Source organism: Cyclopterus lumpus, chromosome 6 (assembly GCF_009769545.1).
Source record: "Cyclopterus lumpus isolate fCycLum1 chromosome 6, fCycLum1.pri, whole genome shotgun sequence".
Lineage (NCBI taxonomy): Eukaryota > Metazoa > Chordata > Actinopteri > Perciformes > Cyclopteridae > Cyclopterus > Cyclopterus lumpus.
The window spans coordinates 2,355,001-2,380,000 of record NC_046971.1 but is presented as its reverse complement, the minus strand read 5'-3'; the positions used below and the strand labels follow the sequence as shown (position 1 = coordinate 2,380,000).

Genomic DNA, 25,000 nt, shown 5'->3' with positions numbered 1-25,000 from the left:
CGGAAAAGCTTCAAAAATACAAATATAAATCCGGCGGTAGCTCATCACGGCCTACAAGAACCACGAGGCAGATCCGACCAGGTGACCCGGACCAACCCTCTCCCACCCGCAGTGAAAGCCCAGGTATGACCGAACGGATGAAAGCGGACATCTTATCTTCCCTGAAGGGAGAGATTTCCAAAATTACAAGAGAGGAACTCAAAAGTGCGCTAGCAGAAGATTTCAATTCACTCAAGTCTGAATTACAAGCGGTGCGGTCCGAAATTTCTAAAAACACGACCGCTATCCAAACAGAAGTAGACCACATGAAAGCCGACATACAAGACGTGAAGGGCGGCTTATCAACACGGTCCGACGAGGTGGCCGCACAAGAAGTTACGATAACCAGCCTTCAAAGACAGGTCACAACTCTAACAGACCGATGCGAGGATATGGAGGGGAGAATGAGACGGTGTAATATCCGGATAGCCGGCATTCAAGAACAACCGGATTCCAGCTCCCCTAACACAGTTGCCAAAGTTATTAAAGAAGTCCTGCAGCTGGACCGGGACATAAAGATCGACCGATCGCACCGCACAGCCGCCACCAGGAGACCAGGAGACCGGGAGAAACCACGAGTGATCATCGCTAAAGGACACAATGACGGAGATGCCGCAGAGATCCTAAGGAGAGCCCGAGAAAGAGCGCCGCTGGTCTACAACGGGAACCGGATCTCTATCTTCCCAGACTACACACCCAGCGTTGCTAAAGCCAGAGCCGCGTTCACGGACATACGGAGGACCCTGCGAGGAAGGAAAGGAGTCCGCTACGGCCTACTGTACCCGGCAAGACTCCGGATTTCGCACAACAACGAAGACGAGGAGTTTCTGGATCCCGGCAAAGCCACGGAGTATGTCCGGAAGAAAGTCATCCCATCTACTGAGGCCGCAGACTAAATGTATCCCCATCAGTACTGTTAACTACAGTAAGGACTGACCAGTGAGTTCTGCAATTTCACATACTGGCACATCATTATTTTCTACTTTATTTTATATTCAAATATATATATTTTCAAAACATTACTTGAATCACACCTGAGAAGAGAAAAGGAAAAATGTGTCTCAGTTAATATTTTTGTATATACCCGTCTCCATTACAAGGAAACAAACCCTTATAATGTGCCCGTTATTTCTATTCATATTGTTTGTATCACTCTACTTTACTTGCTCACTGGCAGCTTCCATAAGAGGAGAATACTGGTACGCCTTTAGCTCTGTGTGCAACCAAGCACTACTGCACCACAAGGAGCTGTTTGACTTTACACATGTATGCCAAGAACTGCAGGGGCCTGAATGGCCGTTACTCGACACTGTCCTTTTCTGTGTCAACTTTTCTTTTTCTTCTTACTTTCTCTATTCCTTATCTTAGCACACCCATAGCATAGTCATTTCTATCTCGACTGTGCACCGCTGCTGCTTGCCCTTAGTGGCTAAGGGACTAGGTCCCACCGGACTGTTGCTAATGTTAGCTAACAGCAGTCCAGACTGTTGCGTTCCCCTTGTTCTGATCCCACTGTTCCCTGGGGATCCTACATTGTTTATTAGAACAACAAGCTCATCATCCATTTTTCTTAAATACCCTCTTCTACCCCATCCCTATTGGTTTCATTATCTAGTCCAACTCTCCACACTCCACATAACAAGATGCATGGCCCATGTGCTGGCTGTTTGCCTCCGCTTCCCATCTCTCTACACAAACTCCCAAAATATGAAAATTGAATACTTCACACAATGGACCCGCTAAAAGTGATAAGTTACAATGTCAAAGGCCTTCATAGCCCTGTTAAGAGAAAGAACATTCTACATCAGATGAAACAAGCCAACTGCCACATTGCATTCCTCCAGGAAACACATCTATCTGATGCTGAACATGAAAAGTTGAGACGGTCCTGGGCAGATAAAGTATATTACTCCTCACACCGATCGGGGAGAAAAAAGGGAGTATCCATACTCATACACAGACAAATTAATTACACACAAACACTAGTACACAAAGACACAGAGGGGAGATATATCTTAGTTAACGGATTAATTGATGGCACAGAAGTATCCCTCATTAATGTATATGCACCTAACGAAGACGAGCCTGGCTTTATCAGGACATTGTTCAATAAGATCCTACAATATAGTACAGGGCTGCTACTGATGGGAGGAGACCTCAATTGTGTAATGTCACAACTAATGGACCGACAACCTGCCTCTAAAACTCCGCTCTCTAGAATGAGTAGAATGCTCAAATACCAATCCCAGGAGGCAGGCCTTGTAGATATATGGAGAAGCAAGTTCCCGAGAGGCAGGGATTTCACGTTCTACTCAAACAGACATACATCCTATTCACGGATCGATTATTTCTTTACCATGAAAGCAGAGCTACATAGGATAGTGGACATTGACATTCTTCCTATAACTATATCCGACCACGCACCCGTGGCATTAAAATGGGACATAGGCCAAAGACCAACCTCTAAACAATGGAGACTTAATGCATCTCTCCTTAATGATAAAGCATGTACCTCCTTTATTACAGCAGAACTCAAGGAATACTTGGATATCAATACCTTGGAGGAAACAACACCTCTTATACTCTGGGATTGTGCCAAAGCATACATCAGAGGACGTATTATTTCATTCACCTCTGCTAAGAGAAGAGGAAAAGAGTCCAAACAGAAAGAATTGGAAGATAAAATAAAAGACTTAGAACATAAACATAAACAATCTGCATCAGCCAATCTCCTAAATGACCTAAAGTCAACCCGAAGAGAGCTCAACAGCCTACTATCAGATCAAATTGAGGGAAGTTTAAGATTCACGAACCAAAGATACTATGAACACGGTAACAAAGCAAGCAGATTACTAGCATTTGGATTAAGAAAAAAACAATCATCTAATACAGTACAGAAAATTAAATCAAAAGAAACTTTTGTTACAAAACCAGATAAAATAGCAGAATCCTTCGCAGAGTTTTACAAATCCTTATACAAAAATACAGATACCTGCTCTGATAATGCAAAACTTACAGAGTTCTTAAATCCTATAAAATTAACTGAACTGACAGAATCAGCAGCCAAGGAATTAGAGAAGCCTATTGAGGAATGGGAGATCAAACAGGTGATCTCAACACTCAAAAATAATAAAAGCCCAGGACCGGATGGATATATTAATGAATTTTATAAAACCTTCAAGGATATGTTATCACCACTGTTGCTGAAAGCATACCACCATGCATTAGAATCTAAAACCATGGCACCATCTTGGGCTGAGGCAACTATAGTGGTAATTCATAAAGAAGGAAAAGACCCCACAGAGTGCCAATCATATAGACCAATATCACTGCTGAATGGGGACCTGCGCATTCTAACAGCAATCCTAGCAAGAAGAGTCAATCATATAATCACTAAAATCATCCATCCTGATCAGACGGGATTTATCACTGGAAGATACTATGGTGATAACTTACGACGCTTATTAAACATAATATCCCATCAAAAAGAAGAGAAAGTAGAAGCTATGATTTTGTCTCTAGATGCTCAAAAAGCATTTGACCGGGTATCGTGGCATTATCTATTTCAAACACTAAAAAGATTCAAATTTGGCCCCAACTTCTTGAATTGGATACAAACACTATATTCGTCACCACAAGCAGCTGTTAAAGTGAATGGATATAGATCAGAAAGATTCATATTGGAACGCGGCTGCAGACAAGGCTGCCCTTTATCCCCCCTGCTGTTTGCAATTAGTATCGAACCCCTAGCCCAGCTTATCAGAGATGATAATAAAATAAAAGGAACTGTAATACATAAAGAGGATCATAAAATATCCCTGTATGCTGATGATGTATTATTATATCTGACGCAACCTGCATCAACAATACCACATCTAAAGGAACTCATCTCACAGTATGGATACTACTCTGGATATAAGGTAAATGTGGAAAAAACAGAGGCTATGGATATCAATGGAAACATCTCAAGAAATGTAAAACTCCAAAGTGGATTTAAATGGCCAAATGACGGTATAAAGTACCTTGGTATATACAGCCCCTCATCGCTACAGAAGTTATATGAGGCCAATTATAGTAGAATGATTGGGTGCATTGACAGTGACCTGGAACGATGGTCTACGCTCCCTTTGTCCCAGCTTGGTCGTGTTGAAAGTATTCGCATGAATGTCCTGCCCAGACTTCTCTACTTATTTCAGATGCTACCTATAGAAATTCCAAAATCTAGTTTTGATAACCTGGATAAAATCATTTCTAAATTTATCTGGCAAAAAAAGCGTCCTAGAATTAGACTTAAAACATTACAGCTCTCTAAACTAAATGGAGGCCTTAAACTACCAAACTTAAAATATTACTTCTGGGCTGCACAAATGAAACCTCTGATAGTGTGGATTCAGAATGGCACATACACTCGCTGGCTTAATATTGAGAAAAACATATGCCCAGAGCCCTTACAAGTCTTGCCTTTTTCAGATGCGCCCGTAAAAGAAGTGGCAGAGTGGACTAAGATTACTCTTAAAATCTGGAACAAAATACAGACAGCTTTTGGGCTTCCAAAATGTATTTCATTACTAACGAGCATCGGATCTATGAAGACCTTCACACCCAACAATCTGGATACGGCTTTAGAAAGTGGTCAGACATGGGACTGGCTCACCTGCACCAGTTATTTAATGAGGATAACCTCAAGACATTCGAGCAGCTGAAAAAAGATTTTGATCTTCCCAAAACCGATTTCTACAGTTACCTACAATTAAGAACTTTTCTAACAACACACAAAGAGTGGGGAAAGCTTGTGAAACGTACACCCCTAGAAAGGTTTTTAATCGAGATACAGATGGGGAATGAAGATAAGAAAACAATAAGTAAATTATATAGCATATTTCTATCTATGAATCTACATAATTCCCAACAGATAAAGCAGAGATGGGAAGCGGAAATGAACACGATCATTCCACAGAATAACTGGGAGGAAATGTGCACAGAGGCACACCTAGTTACAAACTCAAACACCTGGAGAGAATTTAAATGGAAAATAATCACCAGATTCTTCAGAACACCAGAAATAGTAGCTAAGATGGCCCAACACATTCCAACCTGTGTTGGCGGAACTGTGGAAGCGCTGCCAATCATACACATATATTCTGGCTATGCCCTAAATTAAATACATACTGGAGAGAAGTCTTTGATGCCCTCAAAGAAATCTTCCAACAGGACATCCAACAAGACCCTACAGTAGTACTATTGGGAGCGATACCTGAAGGCCTGGATGGGAGGGCCAAAAAATACCTCCTAAACATATTACTCACAGCAGCATTGAAGGGTATAACCATCAGATGGTTAAAACCGGATCCCCCAACATACGACTTATGGATCCAAAAAGTATGGGACATCTATCAAATGGAGCGAATCACATATTCATTAAGGCTCCAGAAGCCTATCTTTACCAAACGATGGGGTCCTGTCGCAGCATTGTTACTACAATGATTGTTATTACTGAATGTTGCTCGGCCCTCTGGTTGAACTGCTCTTGTTAACTGTCTCTGGGCACACACACATCATACACAATCCTCTATGAAAAGCATATATAGCACATACACTCAGGAGTGGACAATCATTATTCAAATTAATTATTTTATTTCATTTGTATCATTTGTATTTAATTTCTATTTTATGCAATCTTTTCATTATCCTCATTTCTCCTCTTCTTTTCATTCTTGGAATGATCACCTTTGATGTTTGTTGTTCTTTATGTCTTGTACACTGTACCTGAATATCATGTGAACCAAGACATACAACTGAAAAATTGACAGGAACGACTGTATGAAAATACATATTGTTTGTTGTTGAAAACTAAATAAAAAAAAGTGAGTTAAAAAAAAAAAAGAAATGGATCTCTAGGTGCTCCTGACGAACCCCCCCCCCCCCCCCCCCCCCCCAACAGACTGATGACTTTCACAACTCCACCACTTCACGGTTCATCCGTGACATTTGCAATTTGAGAGCAGAAATGGGACTGGTGTTAAAAAAGCTTCTGCAGCTCCGCTCCAGGCAGGAGGAGAAGCCCACGCTTGTTCCTTTTAATCTGCACATCATCAGGTTTTTATTGAACATGCAGTAATTGGTTTTTAAGAATAAACACTGTCGGATCGGTTCAGCTGGGAGACGATCTGTTACGGGCGTCAGGAAATGACACATGGCCTCAATAAAAGGTTTCCGTCACATCGGGTCAAATTGAGCTTCCCCAGAGTCTCGCACATGAGTCCGGATCAGAACCTGCTTCCTGTCCGCCGGATTAATCAGACTCTGAGTTCTGTGCAGAGAACCTCCCCATGTAAACAATGGTGTGTAGTCTTTAGGCATGCTATGCATGGTCGTATATGTATTTCAGTCAAACTGATGATAGTGAACGTTGCATTGTTTAATTGCCCGAGCTTCATTTACATAATGAGTCACGCGGTCTTTATTTGATGTCTTCAAGTCCTTCGCCTGGAGACGTTGTTGTTGTTGTTCAACTGTCGAGTGTCACAGAAATCACATTGTGATGACGTGAACTTATCATGTCTTCTCTGTTTTAAAAATATCCGTGGTTCAAATTAATGTTGCAAACGATTCATTATAAGATCATAATGATTATTACATCGTGTCCAGATATACAGGTGAAATGGACTGATCATGAAAACCAGCCGATTGTCCAGCGCTCTCTTTTAAGAATACGTGATTTTAACTTGCTTAAGATTAAAATAAAACCAGTTAGTTAGTTGTTTACAAAGGTGTTCATTCCCATTTATCTTAAAGAAGACTCTTCTGAGTAAACCGCTCATCATTTTGGAGTGCAGCAGGGATCCGTCCTCGGCCCTCTGAAGTTTCTGTCTACATGGATCTCGGATACGTTTCCCCTTCGATTCAAATGCAGTTTCTTTTTAATGGAGATCATGTTGCAACCTTGTTGAGGAAGGTGCTATATAAATAAATATGATATGTTATTAGATAAAGTGATATCGTTCAACTGACAGTTCTGCCGTGCAGAGGTTAAAAAGTGTTTATTTCAGAACTCGGTTCACACTTTGGGTCCTTTTCGTCAAACGTTAAGACTCAAATCTCTGACGTCGGCCTTAAATATGACCGTGGCGTGAAGCGGTCGCATAAAGGTGCTTTGGGGTTGTACTTCAGGTTTGACTTTGGACAAACGAGCCGACACCAAGAGGTCGTTCTTTCCAGTCGGACCACGGTGACACGAGGTCGACTGGTTTAAAAAAAAAAAGAAGTGAAATATGGTTTAACTTTTTCTGCAATTCAAAACAAATCCCAAACTTAATGGTGCACTTGTTGGATTTCTTTCTAATAGTGCAAATATGCTATGTATTTACTGCGGTTGTCGGGGAAACTAATGACTAACGTCAGTGACGACGAGCAGAATTCTGTGTTTGGGTTTCAATCCAGTTTTTCAGATTTCATTTAAAATATATTTAATGACATCTTTCACCTGAAAGTCTGCTTGCCTTCAAAGAGTTAATGGTAAAAATGATGAAAAGCGTATATCTTTTTAATGGCCTGAAGAAAGTGTTTCTGATTGATCCAAGACGCGATCCAAAGGGAGCGTCTACTTTGAGCTGGATCCGTGGCAGCACTGCTGACGGTTGCTTTCTTTGTTATGGAAGTCATTCTTTAAAGCAATTTATTTTTTTCCATTCTGGTGAATGAAGCTGAAGGGGGCGGCGTAGCGGTTTTTAATACCGAGCGTATGTTTTATGCATGAAGGAGCATGTCCAAACACTTCCATGTCGAATCCTTCAGCTGTGATGAAGTGATGAACCGGGTCTTCACGTTTGGCTTCAGAGACGTGCGTTGGTTATTCTTCTTTGTTGGTTTTTTAAAGCAACATTTCATAGTCATTTCTAGAAAAGCCTATTTTGCCGATGTCCTGATGTTTTCTTTTCTTCTTCTTCTCTTTGTCAGTTTGGCAGATGTCTCTAAATACTACATTACCCATGAGCCCTTGCTGCCGGGTCGGAGCAAATTCAGAACGCCGCTAGTAACGTTGAATTTTATAAATGAAACGCATTTATTGCTGAGTCGGTTAAACGCTGACCAAGAATCTAAAAGTAAGATTTAAGCTGCTGATTTTATCTCCAGCTTCTAAAAGTAGAGATGACAATAAATATATAATATATATATATATTATTATAATAATAATATCAGACCTGTAGGTGGATGAGGTCTAATCATCAAGCTTCTTGCAGCTCCTCCAGTGTGAGGAACCGGATCTTTTTAATCTACATTAAATAAAGTATTTTGTTATCGTGGATTGTTCGCGGCCCCCTCGTCCTCGCTCTCTAATCTCCGGACCCCCGGCCCGGCGCTCTGCTGGCGTGTAAATAATTTAGCGAAACTTTTCAAAGCTCCAATTAATCCGATCAGCGGGGGGGGGGGGGGGGGGGGGGAAGCCTCCCGCTGATTGGTTCATTAGTGTTAATGGCTGACATTTGGAGCGCCTATAGGATGGAGGGGGATGCGGGGGGGGGGGGGGGGGGGGGAACCTCGTTAGCTTTCTGTTGCTGCTACAGTCATTCATGAAGACTAGAAACATGCTTTCTCTATTGTGGGAACAACAATTGTAGATGTATTTAACACATTTAGTTCTTAAAAAGTTCCTAAAAGTCTTCTTTTTTTTCCAAATACTGACTGAAGATTGCATATGAGACTTATTAAAATCACATGTTGAATATATATTTCTCTAAATATTCTGCACAGTTTATTTGTTGGACAGGATGTTGGAGAGATTGTGATATTGGGCTACACCAATGAAATTGATTTGAATATTGCGTCAACAAAAATACATATAAATATCGATCATTGATGAAAGAATAATGTGTTGAACACAATCGTTCGGTTCCTCCAAAAAAAACTAGTTCAGGCTGGTGTCATCCAGCATTCCTAGAGAAAAACGATGCACTGTAATTAGATAATCGTAATATTATTATTAGTGGGTTTAATAACCCTCTGAGCCCCAAAGCCCACCGGCAGGATGGAAAAGCATGTTTTTTAAACGGTCGCAAATATATATATATATATATATATATATATATATATATATATATATATATATATATATATATATATATATATATATATATATATATATAGCCTCCATTACTTTCTAACGGTGGTAACCCTTGTGGGCACTTTGAACAATGTTGAGTAGATAAAATGTTTGTAAAAAGAAATTCTCAAAGAAATTCAGCTTGTGTTTAAAAAAAATATTTGTCATAACTGTGTTATTCTGCACTAAAATAAATGTTTCACTTCTAGACATAACTGCTGTTTCCATAGAGATGCGGGATTCTTTATATGAAAAGACGAGACCACAGAGACGGGAGTGGAAGGCCCCTCAAAGGGCTCGAGGCCCCCGAGGGTTCAGCAGAATGCACTTAAAAAGAAATGATATATTTTTTGTTTAAACCATCCAGGAGGTGTTTTAATATCTAACTCCGAGGACCTCAAAGCAGACCCGTCCTGGCGTGTTCTTTGGCCCAATGTAGGAACCCTTTAGGAAGGTTGTTCTCCTGGCGTCATCACAGCGCCTCCTCCCGTCAGGTGTCATCGCGTCAGGTTTTTTTAGTTGTTTTTTTCTGGCCTCCTTCTCCTCCGGTCGCACGCCGTCGGTCATCCAACGACGAAAGGGACCTTTTTTCTTTTTTTCCCTTCCGTCGTGTCTTCTCTGCTGGATTTCTTTTCGTCAACATAAAAAACATTTCTTTGAGACGCTTTCTGATTTCCGTTCCGTCTCGTTAGCTCCCGTTAGCTCGGCGGCGGCTCCTCTCCGTCTGCTGTCTGTTCACGCTCGGCGTCCTTCGCTCTCGGGAGGCGGCGGCGCCGTCAACACGACACCACGTGACCGTCTGCAGGCTGTCGGCTTCTGCACGTCTTTTTACACTCTGCTGCTGGTAATCATTGAGTCAAGTCAACTGGATTTATTCAACGCAACGCATCGCACACCAGTCTCAGTCTGTGCAGCAAGCAACACGCGGCGACCTTTGACCCCCGATTCAGATGAAGAAAAGAAAACCAAGAAAGAAACCTCAGGGAAGGAATAGAAACTCTAGAGCAACTCTTCTGATGTTTCTCTTCATCTCCTGGCATACGAAATACGCTGCTGTGACAAAAGAATTAGAAAAAAACAAATTTAATTAAATATCTACAATCAATGAAAATGCATTTTTCCCCTTCTTCTGGGCAATTTTGTATTAAAAAAAAAAGTATTTATTAAATGTTCAAATTCGAGATGTTTCCTAGTCCACTGAACCCAAAAAAAAAAGATTTTCCAATACGAAGCCATGCTTGTTGACGGGGTTCGGTCCCTAAAATGCAGAATAATGCAAAGCCGGCTTGTTTCAGTGCACAGACGACGCACTTTAACACATGAAGCATAGACTTCTATACAACCAGAGGGGTCACCCCCTGGTGGTCAGCAGAGAGAATGCAGCTTTAACACATGAAGCATATACTTCTATACAACCAGAGGAGTCGCCCCCTGGTGGTCAGTAGAGAGAATGCAGCTTTAACACATGAAGCATATACTTCTATACAACCAGAGGAGTCGCCCCCTGGTGGTCAGTAGAGAGAATGCAGCTTTAACACATGAAGCATAGACTTCTATACAACCAGAGGAGTCGCCCCCTGGTGGTCAGTAGAGAGAATGCAGCTTTAACACATGAAGCATAGACTTCTATACAACCAGAGGAGACATTACCATATATATCTATTATTGTTTTTATTATATTTTAATTGTTTTATTCCTTGTCTATGTTTATTGTTCCGCACCTTTCACAGAGTCACATTCCTCGTATGTATCTTACTCTTATTCCTTTATTCGTTCCGTGTCTCTCGTCAGGGCTTCATGAAGAGCGAGCGCGTCTCCCGGATGGTCCACAGCGGCGGCTGCTCGGCCGCCGACTTCCGCGAGGTCTTCAAGAAGAACATCGAGCGGCGCGTCCGCAGCCTGCCGGAGATCAACGGACTGAGCAAAGAGACGGTCCTGAGCTCCTGGATCGCCAAGTACGACGCCATCTACAGGGGCGACGAGGACATGCGGCGCCAGCCACAGCGAGCGCACCTGAGCGCCGTGTCGGAGCTCATCCTCAGCAAGGAGCAGCTGTACGAGATGTTCCAGCAGATACTCGGCATCCGCAAGTTCGAGCACCAGCTGCTGTACAAGGCCTGCCAGGTGAGCCGACCGGAGGTCGACGCAGGTGTTTAATAAGCTATTCACGGAGGCGACTCCTCTGGTTGTATAGAAGTCTATGCTTTATGTGTTAAAGCTGCATTCTCTCTAGTGACCACCAGGGGGCGACTCCTCTGGTTGTATAGAAGTCTATGCTTCATGTGTTAAAGCTGCATTCTTTCTAGTGACCACCAGGGGGTGACTCCTCTGGTTGTATAGAAGTCTATGCTTCATGTGTTAAAGCTGCATTCTCTCTCCTGACCACCAGGGGGCGACTCCTCTGGTTGTATAGAAGTCTATATAAATGACTCTACTTCTCTTGATGTATTCCCTCAGTAAACATTGTAAACATTAGTTTTTGGTCTCAATCTCTAGTTTCAAGTCTTCTTCAATACAGCGTGATGTTCATTTAGTAAATTATGGTCATTTAGAGTCAAACAGACCATAAAGCAGGGGATGCTTTATGGCGGGGCTACTAGGTGATTGACAGGTCTCTACCAGAGACGTATACTCTACGTCACTCCTCCAAAGTCCAAATATGGTCACTTCCTGTTCATTGTTCATGCGAAAAAACAACAATCCAAGATGGCGACAACCAAATTGCCGAAATCGAGATTCTATGTCCACTTCTTGTAAAATGTCCAAGACTGCGAGTGTGTGGCAGCGTTAAACCGACAAGTTCCCCCACGAGTCTTTGAGTCTTTGAGTCTTTGAGTCTGACACTTTGATGAGAATGAGTCACATGAAGGCTGGTTGTCATAGAAATGCTCTGAGAGCTAGAATTAGAAAGGCTGCCAACAAAGACAAAGTCTGGGAGGAGTCATGGTAACGTGTGTGTGTGTGTGTGTGAGTCGTTAATTTTAGTACATGCAGCCAAATTGCAGATGTTGTCTCTCGCCCTCTTACATGGGAGGAAATATTAATCATCCGTAATTCATTTTGTGTGTGTGTGTGTGTGTGTGTGTGTGTGTGTGTGTGTGTGTGTGTGTGTGTGTGTGTGTGTGTGTGTGTGTGTGTGTGTGTGTGTGTGTGTGTGTGTGTGTGTGTGTGTGTGTGTGTGTGTGTGTGTGTGTGTGTGTGTGTGTGTGCGTGTGTGTGTCGTGGTTTTAGTTTCCAACAGCTCTCAAACCTTTGAATCTAAGGAACGGTGCGTTTCATTCGCTCGCCTGTCGGACGTCTGGATCTTCAGTTTTCTCCGTGCGCGGGATCACGGGAGTCGTTGTCTTCAGTGAAGCACTGTAGACAACGACTCCCGTGATCCCGCGCTGCTTCATTTATAAATATATGTAGATAGATATTTATGTATATGTATTGATATATTTATACCTGAAATATTATTAAAAGTGAGGGTTAGATCTATGGAACAATACACAATAAAGCTATATATAAAATAAAGAAACAGGAATGTTAGCGACAGACTGACCGGTACGTCTTCATCCTTCCAGCTCAGCCTCTTGTGATGCTCTGTGGTTGTGGATCACTTTTATAGTCCAGAGTCTTTCATCCTCAGCTGCAGCTCAGCGTGACTAAAGCAGGTTTTCCTTCTCTGTGAATGAGACGCTAAACTGATTCAAATGAAACGGCTTATCTCTGCTCTGTGTTATCGGCTCTGGAGCTTCCTCTTGTCTCTGTGGCTCCGGGCCGGTTTCCACCAGAGACGGGTTTTTTTAATCTCCGATTGTCATTTTGCCCAGTAAGCAAAACCTGGTTCAGTTTTCACCGCCTGCTGGGCGCCAGAGGAACTGCAGCTTTGACCCCAAAACAAACGGGAGTGAACGTCTCATCTCCGATTGGCCGAGAGATGAGGAAGTAGACGATCTGATACTCTCAGACCCTCGAATTACTGACGCCTGTGATCGCCTAAGCTGCTAATAATAATCAATCATTATAATATATAATCAATACGCAACTGAGCCTCCTTTGAGGGCTTCTTCGCAGTGTCTCTCCCCTTCACCCTGTGATTGGTTCATTGGCTGTGCAGCTCCCTGATTGGCTGACCTGACGTGTGATTTCTTTTCCCAGCTGGACAACGTGGACGAGCAGGCGGCTCAGATCCGCAGAGAGCTGGACGGACGGCTGCAGCTGGCCGAGAAGATTTCCAAGGTGAGAGACGTCTCGATAACACAAAACCCTGTTTAAATCTGCTCTATTACACATGTTTAATCTCTTGTCGGCCATTTTAGCCTTTTTTGGCTCCTGGTTTTGGTTCTACATTCGAGCAGGTTGTTGATGAAGAAGTTAATCAAGCAGCTGTTCGTACAATACATCCGTTGCACCTTCTGCTTTTTAGATGCTGTGATACCTTTTTTAACTCTGATTCGGACACCGGCACTTTAAAAACTAATAAAAGATCAAACGGGTCATAATTCATAAAACGTGTCCTTCAAACCACGAGATTTATTCTTTTATTCATCAACAAAACTAAAGATCACGTTTGAACACATCGCGGCAACACTGTGTTTTACTGATTTTCACCGAAGGGAGCCTGAACGCACCGCAATGTAACTGAATGGAACATAAAGTAATAGAAGCTTTGCTTTGCCCCCCCCCCCACAGGAGAGGAGGCACCCGAAGTTCACCTCCGCCGACATGGAGCCGCTCTACGTGGAGGAGCTGCGCTCGGCGGTCAACCTGCTCATGGCCAACCTGGAGAGTCTGCCGGTGTCCAAAGGAGGTCCGGACTTCAAGCAGAAGCTCAAGCGCTCCTCCATGAACAACTCCTTCCTGGACATGGGAGACGAGGGAGACGCCCTGTCCAAGTCCGACGTGGTGCTGTCCTTCACTCTGGAGGTCTGTGTGGAGTTTACGTAAACGAGTCTTTTAAAACCACGTTCAAAGACAGCTTGTTATTTGTGAAAGGTTTCTTGAGACGGGGAGATTGATTAGAAAAAAAGGTCCCCCGAACGCTTTGTGGGTTTTGTGGCTCGTCGCTCAGACGGAACCAGAACTCTGTGCGTTGAACCCTCTGCTCTGGTGCGTCTTCAGATCGTGATCGTGGAGGTCCAGGGTCTGAAGTCCGTGGCCCCGAACCGGATCGTTTACTGCACCATGGAGGTGGAGGGGGGGGAGAAGCTGCAGACGGACCAGGCCGAAGCCTCCAGACCGCAGTGAGTCCCACACAAAGACTCATGAACCTTTTGTCTGAGCGGAGCTGGCTTTAATGGCTCCAAAAAGAAATAATTGATTAATTCATATACAAGCCACAAAAACAATATGTATGTAAGCTACGTAATCCTGAACCAGGAAGTATAAAGACCCACAGCGAGCAGGAGGATGGTTCAAACCAACACGGACTCCTAAGAGATCTTCACTGACGAGGACCACGATGAACCTTCATGGCTAGAAGCAGAGGAACTCAAACATGTTGTTATGACATAAATCATAAAAAGTAGAATTTTTTTATATTTTATTTAAATTGGAAAACATTGGAATCTATAATCGGTTTCATACATTTCTTTGTCACATGTCTGTCGGTCTCAGACGAATCAATCATGACTTCATAGTTTCACTGAGGAGCTCAGAATTTAATGTTTTTTACAGAATCTGTTTAAAGTAAACGGAAGACTTTCTTTGCCACATGAAGAATAAAATGTTTTTCATGAAATATCACTTTGGTTCCCTTTTCTGACTGTAGCGTTGGTCGCACACGATGTGTTCAGGGACCGTCGTAAAGATGACACTCTGACTCTTCTGTAGTTTTTGCTTTTCAATGCCGACGGCTGGTTTTCTCAGATATTAACGTGATCGTTGCAGCCGATCTGGGACTCTGGAGGAAGCAGGTTTACGAGCTGGTCAAGACTTGTGTCCCCGTGAGCTGGTCTAGACTTGTGTCCCCGTGAGCTGGTCTAGACTTGTGTCCCCGTGAGCTGGTCTAGACTTGTGCCCCCGTGAGCTGGTCTAGACTTGTGCCCCCGTGAGCTGGTCTAGACTTGTGTCCCCGTGAGCTGGTCTAGACTTGTGTCCCCGTGAGCTGGTCTAGACTTGTGTCCCCGTGAGCTGGTCTAGACTTGTGCCCCCGTGAGCTGGTCTAGACTTGTGCCCCCGTGAGCTGGTCTAGACTTGTGTCCCCGTGAGCTGGTCTAGACTTGTGCCCCCGTGAGCTGGTCTAGACTTGTGCCCCCGTGAGCTGGTCTAGACTTGTGCCCCTGTGAGCTGGTCTAGACTTGTGCCCCCGTGAGCTGGTCTAGACTTGTGCCCCCGTGAGCTGGTCAAGACTTGTGCCCCCGTGAGCTGGTCTAGACTTGTGCCCCCGTGAGCTGGTCTAGACTTGTGTCCCCGTGAGCTGGTCTAGACTTGTGTCCCCGTGAGCTGGTCTAGACTTGTGACTATTCTCAGCTCTTTGCTATTAGTGAGCTATTAAATGGAAAGTTTACCCTGAAGGTGGCGCCAGAGGGAAGCATGAAATGAAAGAGTTTAATCTACTACTGACTTTACTAGTCAGCTTTAACACATGAAGCATAGACTTCTATACAACCAGAGGAGTCGCCCCCTGGTGGTCAGGAGAGAGAATGCAGCTTTAACACATGAAGCATAGACTTCTATACAACCAGAGGAGTCGCCCCCTGGTGGTCAGTAGAGAGAATGCAGCTTTAACACATGAAGCATAGACTTCTATACAACCAGAGGAGTCGCCCCCTGGTGGTCAGGAGAGAGAATGCAGCTTTAACACATGAAGCATAGACTTCTATACAACCAGAGGAGTCGCCCCCTGGTGGTCAGGAGAGAGAATGCAGCTTTAACACATGAAGCATAGACTTCTATACAACCAGAGGAGTCGCCCCCTGGTGGTCAGGAGAGAGAATGCAGCTTTAACACATGAAGCATAGACTTCTATACAACCAGAGGAGTCGCCCCCTGGTGGTCAGGAGAGAGAATGCAGCTTTAACACATGAAGCATAGACTTCTATACAACCAGAGGAGTCGCCCCCTGGTGGTCAGGAGAGATAATGCAGTGTGTGTGTGTGTGTGTGAGAGAAGTCAACAGACCTTTTGGGTGCAATGTTGCCTTGGAAACTGAAGAACGTGAATGTGAAGTTCAGTTTTGTGAAGAGGTCACTTGTCATCTGAACACCACACACATATGCACACACACACACACACACACATGCACACACACACACACACGCACACACACATACACACACACACACACACACAGACACACACACATATACACACACATATACACACACACACACACACTTCCGATGACAGCTGAGGCATGAAGGCATGTAATCAGGGGAGCGTGTCCTTGGGTGTAATGGCGTTCCTCAGCAGAAGGCGTCCCTGCGCTCCATTAGAGTCTCAGAGACGAGGTGATTGTTGACACTGATGGATCTGGATCTGGATCTGGATCTGGATCTGGATCTGGATCTGGAGGCTGACTTCTTGTAGAAGTTAACTTTGCCGTCCGTGACGATGAAGTGATTTTGATTCAGAATGAAGACGCCTGCAAATATTCCAAAAGAACTCTCATTCTACTGCAGCAGGGTCTGACCCTCTTAGTCCTGGTTCTGGTTCTCCCGTGCCCCCCTTTCCTCCAGCGGGTACATCAATACGTTCTGGGTCTCCAGCACCGTGGTGTTAGCTCCCGGAGAGGAGAAGCTCTGCGTCTGTCCACGGTGGACTGGTCTCTACTGGATCTGGTTCTGTCCATGGTGGGACTGGTCTCTACTGGATCTGGTTCTGTCAATGGTGGACTGGTCTCTACTGGATCTGGTTCTGTCCATGGTGGACTGGTCTCTACTGGATCTGGTTCTGTCCATGGTGGACTGGTCTCTACTGGTTCTGGTTCTGTCCACGGTGGACTGGTCTCTACTGGTTCTGGTTCTGTCCACGGTGGACTGGTCTCTACTGGATATGGTTCTGTCCATGGTGGACTGGTCTCTACTGGATCTGGTTCTGTCCATGGTGGACTGGTCTCTACTGGGTCTGGTTCTGTCAATGGTGGACTGGTCTCTACTGGATCTGGTTCTGTCCACGATGGACTGGTCTCTACTGGATCTGGTTCTGTCCACGATGGACTGGTCTCTACTGGATCTGGTTCTGTCCACGGTGGACTGGTCTCTGCTGGATCTGGTTCTGTCAATGGTGGACTGGTCTCTACTGGATCTGGTTATGTCCATGGTGGACTGGTCTCTACTGGATCTGGTTCTGTCCATGGTGGACTGGTCTCTACTGGATCTGGTTCTGTCAATGGTGGACTGGTCTCTACTGGATCTGGTTCTGTCCACGATGGACTGGTCTCTACTGGATCTGGTTCTGTCCATGGTGGACTGGTCTCTACTGGATCTGGTTCTGTCAATGGTGGACTGGTCTCTACTGGATCTGGTTCTGTCCACGATGGCCTGGTCTCTACTAGTTCTGGTTCTGTCCACAGTGGACTGGTCTCTACTGGATCTGGGTCTGTCCACGGTGGCCTGGTCTCTACTAGTTCTGGTTCTGTCCACAGTGGACTGGTCTCTACTGGATCTGGGTCTGTCCACGGTGGACTGGTCTCTGCTGGAGTCTGAGCTGAAGGAGGTTCTGGTGAACCTGCATGATGTCATCTGGTTTCACCAGAATCCGACCCGGTGGCTCCGATGAGGAGCTTTAAGAAGGACTCTATAGAACCGGACCATCTTCTCTCTGGTGGTCTAGTTTACTGATGGAGGTCTATAGAGGACCAGGACTACACTGAGACTGGTTTAAAGCACTGTTTTTACTTTCATGTTGTGCTCCATTCTGCGTCTGGATCAGGTTTCAAAGGGACCTCTTGTGATCCTGGTCTCTTTCAGGTGGGGGACCCAGGGGGACTTCACCACCACCCACCCTCTGCCCTCCGTCAAGGTGAAGCTGTTCACCGAGAGCACCGGGGTCCTGGCTCTGGAGGACAAGGAGCTGGGCCGGGTGAGTCCAGATCCACCACCGCACCCCCAGATCTATTTAATACATGCAGGAATTTAAACAGTATATTATTATAATAATAATAATGATAATGATAATAATAATAATAATGATGATGATGATAATTATAGTGATAATAATAATAATGATCATAATATTAATAATAATTATAGTGATAATAATAATAATGATCATAATATTAATAATAATTATAGTGATAATAATAATAATGATCATAATATTAACAATAATGATGATGATAATAATTATAATGATAATAATGATGATGATGATAATAATAATGATAATAATGATAGTGATAATAATAATAATGATCATAATATTAATAATAATTATAGTGATAATAATAATAATGATCATATTATTAACAATAATAATAATGATGATGATAATAATGATAATAATTATAGTGAGAATAATAATAATGATCATAATATTAATAATAATACTGAGAATAATAATAATCATAATAATGATAATAATAATGATGATGATAATAATGATAATAGTTATAGTGATAATAGTTATAGTGATAATAATGATCATAATAATAATGATGATAATAATGATGATTATGATAATATTAATAACATGATTGTAAGTCACTTTGGATAAAAGCGTCAGCTAAATGACATGTAATGTAATGTAATAATGATAATAATAATAATAATAATGATGATGATGATAATAATAATAATGATCATGATAATAATATTCATAATAATAATAATGATGATGATAATGATAATATTAATAATGATCATGATAATAATATTAATAATAATAATAATGATGATAATGATAATAATAATAATGATCATGATAATAATATTAATAATAATAATGATGATGATAATGATAATAATAATAATAATAATGATAATAATATTAATAATAATAATAATGATGATAATGGTAATAATATTAATAATAATAATGATGATGATGATAATGATAATAATATTAATAATAATGATCATGATGATAATAATAATAATAATGATGATGATAATGATAATAATAATAATGATAATAATATTAATAATAATAATGATGATGATGATGATAATAATATTAATAATAATGATCATGATGATAATAATAATAATAATGATGATGATAATCATCTCCCCCCCCCCCCCCCCCCCCCCCCCCCCAGGTTGTCATGAACACGACCACGAACGGGCCGAAGCAGGCCGAGTTTCACCGGATGGTCGTCCCCAAGAACAGTCAGGACACGGAGCTGAAGATCAAACTGGCCGTCCGCATGGACAAGCCCCCCAACATGAAGCACAGCGGGTGAGTCCACGTACGGTCGGGTCCTCTACGGGGGTCTGGTCCTCTACGGGGGTCTGGTCCTCTACGGGGGTCTGGTCCTCTATGATGAATCTACTTCTCTCATTGTAAACATTAGTTTTTGGTCTCAATCTCTAGTTTCAAGTCTTCTTCAATACAGCATGATCATTCATTTAGTAAATTATGGTCATTTAGAGACCATAAAGCAGGGGATGCTTTAGGGGCGGGGCTACCAGGTGATTGACAGGTCGACACCAGAGACGTATACGGCGTCCCTCCTCCTCACTCCAAGATCCAAGATGGCGACGGCCGAACTCGAGGCTTCAAAAACCAACGAGAAAGAAATGTGAGTTGTGTGACTCCTGGAGGTCCGGAGGAGGAACAACTCCTAGAGAAACGTTAACGCTTCCTGTGAAGCACTTTGGATAGCAGTCGTGTGTTTTTAAGAGGGCTGGGAGCGCCCCCTGCTGGTCAAATACAGGAAGCTCAGCTGTCTGAACGGAACACACGCAATAGAAAGCGTAAACATTTAATACCATTAACGGGAACATTTAATAATTGTATAAATTGTAGATGATTAATAATTCAAAACTACATACATTTCAAACTGTTTTTTTAAAATCTTTTTGTTGTTCAAAACAAAAATATTTGTGCATTTCTTTTTGTAACTCGTGCAGTTTGGCCGGAAATCCTTAAATCTGACAACCGCAGCAATTAATTTCTTTTCACTTTAAGATTTAAATTGTAGGAAAACACTGTTTTTATTGTTAAATTGGGTTATTATTGTTGTAGCAGTGTTCTTGGTACAGTTCTCACTTTCTGCCACAAGATGGCAGCAACACATCCATTTTAAAATCCACATACTGTGTGTGTGTGTGTGTGTGTGTGTATTTATTTATTATTTATAATATATGTATTAAATATATGTATATAATATATATATTACATATATATAATATATATATTACATATATATATTATATATATTACATATATATTATATATGTATTAAATATATATATATAATATGTATTATATATTAAATATTGACTCAACAGAGTGCGTGGTGCAGTTTCCCAAACCGTCCACAAGGGGTCAGCGTTAGCCCGTCCAGCTCCTCTCTGCTCTCACACCTTTAAGCCGCCTCCCTCAGTCTGTGCTCCACCTGCTGAAAGCTTCCGTCCTCCATTCAGGTGACTGGATGCTGTTTTCACTGTGACTCTCTGATCCAAAGGCCACCGGGGGGCGCCTCTTCTGACAAAGGAATACACAAATCCCCCTATTTCAAGATCAGCCGGCTGAATGGAGGAACGTTTGCTGCTCAAGGCAAAGAAAAGAGAAATGTTTTTCAAAATAGTTTTTCCACGTCGCGAATCCTTTAAAAAAAAAAAAAAAAAAAAAAGACAGCGTTTTACCTTCATGAAAAAAGAAGTGAACAAACAGGGAAACATTTTGGGTCACTGGCGGAACATCAGTTGATGTTTTCTTGTTTGTTGTTTTGTCTTCACGCTTCATTCATGTCGCCGTTAAACAGGGAAAATATTTCATCTTTAGTCTGTTTTCCTTCTGCTTTCATGGATGATGCAGCCAGTATGATTTTATTATGAAGGAGTTCATAATAAAATAGATGATGTGTAGGTTTGATGAAAGGAACACATTTAATGTGTGTAAGAGGGAATAACTCATAAAATATATTCATATTCTCTTTTCGACTAGAAGAAAAAAAATCTTTTTTTTCCAAAATCTGTCATTAACATCAGTTTAACGAAAACTTTTAGATTAAACTTCATATAGAACGAAATCTTAAAAAAAAGAAGAAACCTAAAATGGGTGAAATTACTCATTTTTGATGCCTTGCAACATAAAAACATTGTGGAAATAATTTAAAGAAGATTTTTCAAAATTCTAATTTTTTTTTTTTTACAAATGAAAGATTATTTCTAGACATTTTGGGGGGGGGGGGGGGGGGGGGGTTACACTGCAGTTTTTCTAATAATAAACCTCACAGAGTGATAAATGCCCACAGTTGAACGGACCCCCGCCGCTCCGCCGACGGCCCAAAACCGATCTGGCGAGCGATGCCACACGTTGACCCGCCGCATGGCCCAGATCCTCCGTCCAGACGGGGCCTCGACCCGAGGGGGCCTTTTCTTCTCCTTCTCCTTTCTGAGGGGGCGGGGCCTGAAGAAAGGAGTTCTCGCCCATCGATTGATTTTCCTCGCTCGCACTTGGCCCGTGTCCCACGGCCCGGGAGCAGCCATTGATCGAGAGCCCCCCCCCTTCAATGTGTTGACGACGTGGAAATGAAGAAATAAACAACCCCATCAAATCACAAGATGGATGAAATAAGATGCTTTAAAATGGTTAACAAGCATCAGAGGTCTTTAACGTCTCCGTCTCAAAGAGAAAAGAGATTCATTCATCCTTAAAATAATATTGTATTACCTTTGTTGTTTCATTGTTGGCATTCTTCACATCCTGAAGGTAAACAGAGCGTCTTCATGGGCGTCTATTTCACGGTGAATCTTAATGTTTGAGTGGCATTTGATTGGATTGGTTGTATAGAAGTCTATGCTTCATGTGTTAAAGCTGCATTCTCTCTCCTGACCACCAGGGGGCGACTCCTCTGGTTGTATAGAAGTCTATGCTTCATGTGTTAAAGCTGCATTCTCTCTCCTGACCACCAGGGGGCGACTCCTCTGGTTGTATAGAAGTCTATGCTTCATGTGTTAAAGCTGCATTCTCTCTCCTGACCACCAGGGGGCGACTCCTCTGGTTGTATAGAAGTCTATGCTTCATGTGTTAAAGCTGCATTCTCTCTACTGACCACCAGGGGGCGACTCCTCTGGTTGTATAGAAGTCTATGCTTCATGTGTTAAAGCTGCATTCTCTCTACTGACCACCAGGGACATTTTCAAGACAAACAGACCATAAAGCAGGGGATGCTTTAGGGCGGGGTGAAACTCGCCGTGACCACGCCTACTTAGCCAAACAGGAAGTGATTATCATTTCAAACCACTATCATAGCTCGTAATGCGCCATCTTTGTTCCAGAGGATCGTCGCTGTGACTCCTTGTGTCTGAACGTCTCTCGATTGGCTGATTGGTTGATTGATTGATTGGTTGATTGGCTGATTGGCTGATTGGTTGGTTGGTTGGTTGGTTGGTTGGTTGATTGGCTGATTGGTTGATTGGTTGATTGGCTGATTGGCTGATTGGTTGATTGGCTGATTGGTTGGTTGGTTGGTTGGTTGATTGGCTGATTGGTTGATTGGTTGATTAGCTGATTGGTTGGTTGGTTGGTTGGTTGGTTGATTGGCTGGTTGGTTGATTGGCTGATTGGTTGATTGGCTGATTGGTTGGTTGGTTGGTTGATTGGTTGATTGGTTGATTAGCTGATTGGTTGGTTGGTTGATTGGTTGATTGGCTGGTTGGTTGATTGGCTGATTGGCTGATTGGTTGATTAGCTGATTGGTTGGTTGGTTGATTGGTTGATTGGTGTCATGATATTATTGGTCGTTCTCAGCTTCACAGCGAGAAAAAGATGAAAAAATACAGATTTTCTTTATATTCATATTTGTTTTAAATTCTTCGTTCTCATTGGATTCGTGTTGAATTTCACGGCCACACAAATCAATACAACTATTATGAATCTATTGATTATGTCTTTGATTGACCTTTTATTTTATTTGTGTGTCTTCATTGAGGCTGTGTTGTGTGTTTCAGGCACGTGTACGCGGTGGGCCAGCGGGTCTGGAAGCGCTGGAAGAGACGATACTTTGTCCTGGTTCAGGTACGATGACGCTTATTGATCCGTGATCGGTCGCGTTGTTCAGGTCCAAACCGAACGTGACGTTTCGTATCTGAGAGGCGAGATGAAAGAAAAACGTTCTTTTAATTGTTTTTCTTTATCTTTTTTTCTTCTATAAGACGAGAGGGTTGATGGGAAATGAAATCAAAGGGAAAAACACAAAAGTCCAGCTGAAGAGACGCTAATTGATTTTTTTACGTCTCTTGAATTCTCATTTACAATTTTCTTTTTCCTCCCCACTTCAGCTCATTTGCATATTTCATATTTACTTTCTGGGCGCTAGCGATCTTTAAAGGTCGAGGGCGAACATTTCAATTCTGTTTGTTTACGTCCTCTCAAGGAATGAAAAGTAAGAACATTTAGATTGAGTGTCTCTCAGAGGAGGTCTTTTCATCGTCTCTTTATCATATATATATATATATATATATATATATATATATATATATATATATATATATATATATATATATATATATATATTTATATAAACAAAGTGATTAAAATGTAACTGTCACGGCGAGAGCCTTAAAATATGAGATTTACGTTGTGATAACTAACCTGAAAGTGTGTGTGTGTGTGTGTGTGTGTGTGTGTGTGTGTGTGTGTGTCCGTCCCGCAGGTGAGTCAGTACACCTTCGCCATGTGCAGTTACAGAGAGAAGAAGGCGGAGCCTCAGGAGCTGATGCAGCTGGAGGGCTACAGGGTGGACTACTGCGACCCTCAGCCAGGTAGAGGAGGAACACACACACACACACACACACACACACACACACACACACACACACACACACACACTGCTGTGAACATATGTTCTGATGTGTACTCAGAGTGAGACCTCATCAAAGATCCTCACCTTTCATCTCTATGCAGAATATTCACCAGCTCTTTCTTCTTCTGTCTGTTTTTAAACGTCGTAGCTGAAATCTGAATCCTAATTATGGGATGGCTCAAGCTACGTGTTAGAGTCGGTTAACGTTTTACATAAACTATTAGTTTTTATATGTTTTTGTATTTCATTATTTATGAATGTAATCAATTCATTATTTAATTATTATTTAATATTTTCTCTCTTTATCTTGGAGAGAGCACCATTTGATTTGATCTGTTGCACATTGTTTACATGATTTAAATAATATATATTTAATTTACAATATTGACTGAACACAGAAGTTTAATGTCCGATGTTTATGTTATTGTTTATAATAATTATTGTTTATAATAATAAACGCCACGTCTCTTTCGAGGGTTCGTTCTTATTGACAATTTGTGTCAATAATTCAAAAAGCAAAATATTCCTCTGATGGGTCGAGATCTGAGCCCGTAACCGTGGCGACGTGTCGGCTCTCAAGTCTTCGTTGACATTCAGAGGAAAGACGTTTAAAAACGTGAATTCACTTCATTCTAAAACTCTCTAAATGAGTAAATAAAGAAGAAGAAAGTGAAAATAAACACGATTCAACTCAATAAATCTTTATTGTTCCTCGAATTCAGACGAATGACACAGAAAAAACAATTAACCATGAACTACGCCCCCCCCCCCCCCCACCCTCAGGCCTGCAGGGTGGCCGGGTGTTCTTCAACGCGGTGAAGGAGGGCGACCTGGTGGTGTTTGCGTGCGAGGAGGATCAGGACCGGATACTGTGGGTCCAGGCCATGTACCGGGCCACCGGGCAGTCCTACAAGCCGGTCCCTCCGGCGCAGAGCAAGACCCCCAACTGCCGAGGAGGA

General features: G+C 42.4%; 1 protein-coding gene across 4 annotated transcripts in view; it reads left to right on the top strand.

The window, feature by feature from the left end:
* The window catches only part of cadps2 (Ca++-dependent secretion activator 2), a 120,023-nt gene that overhangs the window by 31,063 nt on the left and 63,960 nt on the right, over window positions 1-25,000 (top strand). For 3 of the 4 annotated variants that reach the window (XM_034535303.1, XM_034535302.1, XM_034535304.1), the window contains exons 1-9: window positions 10,954-11,263; window positions 13,283-13,363; window positions 13,817-14,050; window positions 14,246-14,367; window positions 18,037-18,148; window positions 19,326-19,465; window positions 23,188-23,254; window positions 23,892-24,000; window positions 24,825-25,000. The exon at window positions 24,825-25,000 is cut by the window's right edge and continues 25 nt beyond it. In XM_034535303.1, coding sequence (XP_034391194.1) covers window positions 10,961-11,263; window positions 13,283-13,363; window positions 13,817-14,050; window positions 14,246-14,367; window positions 18,037-18,148; window positions 19,326-19,465; window positions 23,188-23,254; window positions 23,892-24,000; window positions 24,825-25,000 — 1,344 coding nt within the window. In that variant the 5' untranslated portion in view covers window positions 10,954-10,960. Of the gene's footprint in view, window positions 1-10,930; window positions 11,264-13,282; window positions 13,364-13,816; window positions 14,051-14,245; window positions 14,368-18,036; window positions 18,149-19,325; window positions 19,466-23,187; window positions 23,255-23,891; window positions 24,001-24,824 lie in introns of those variants that run through there. The other variant, XM_034535305.1, reaches the window with a different exon arrangement.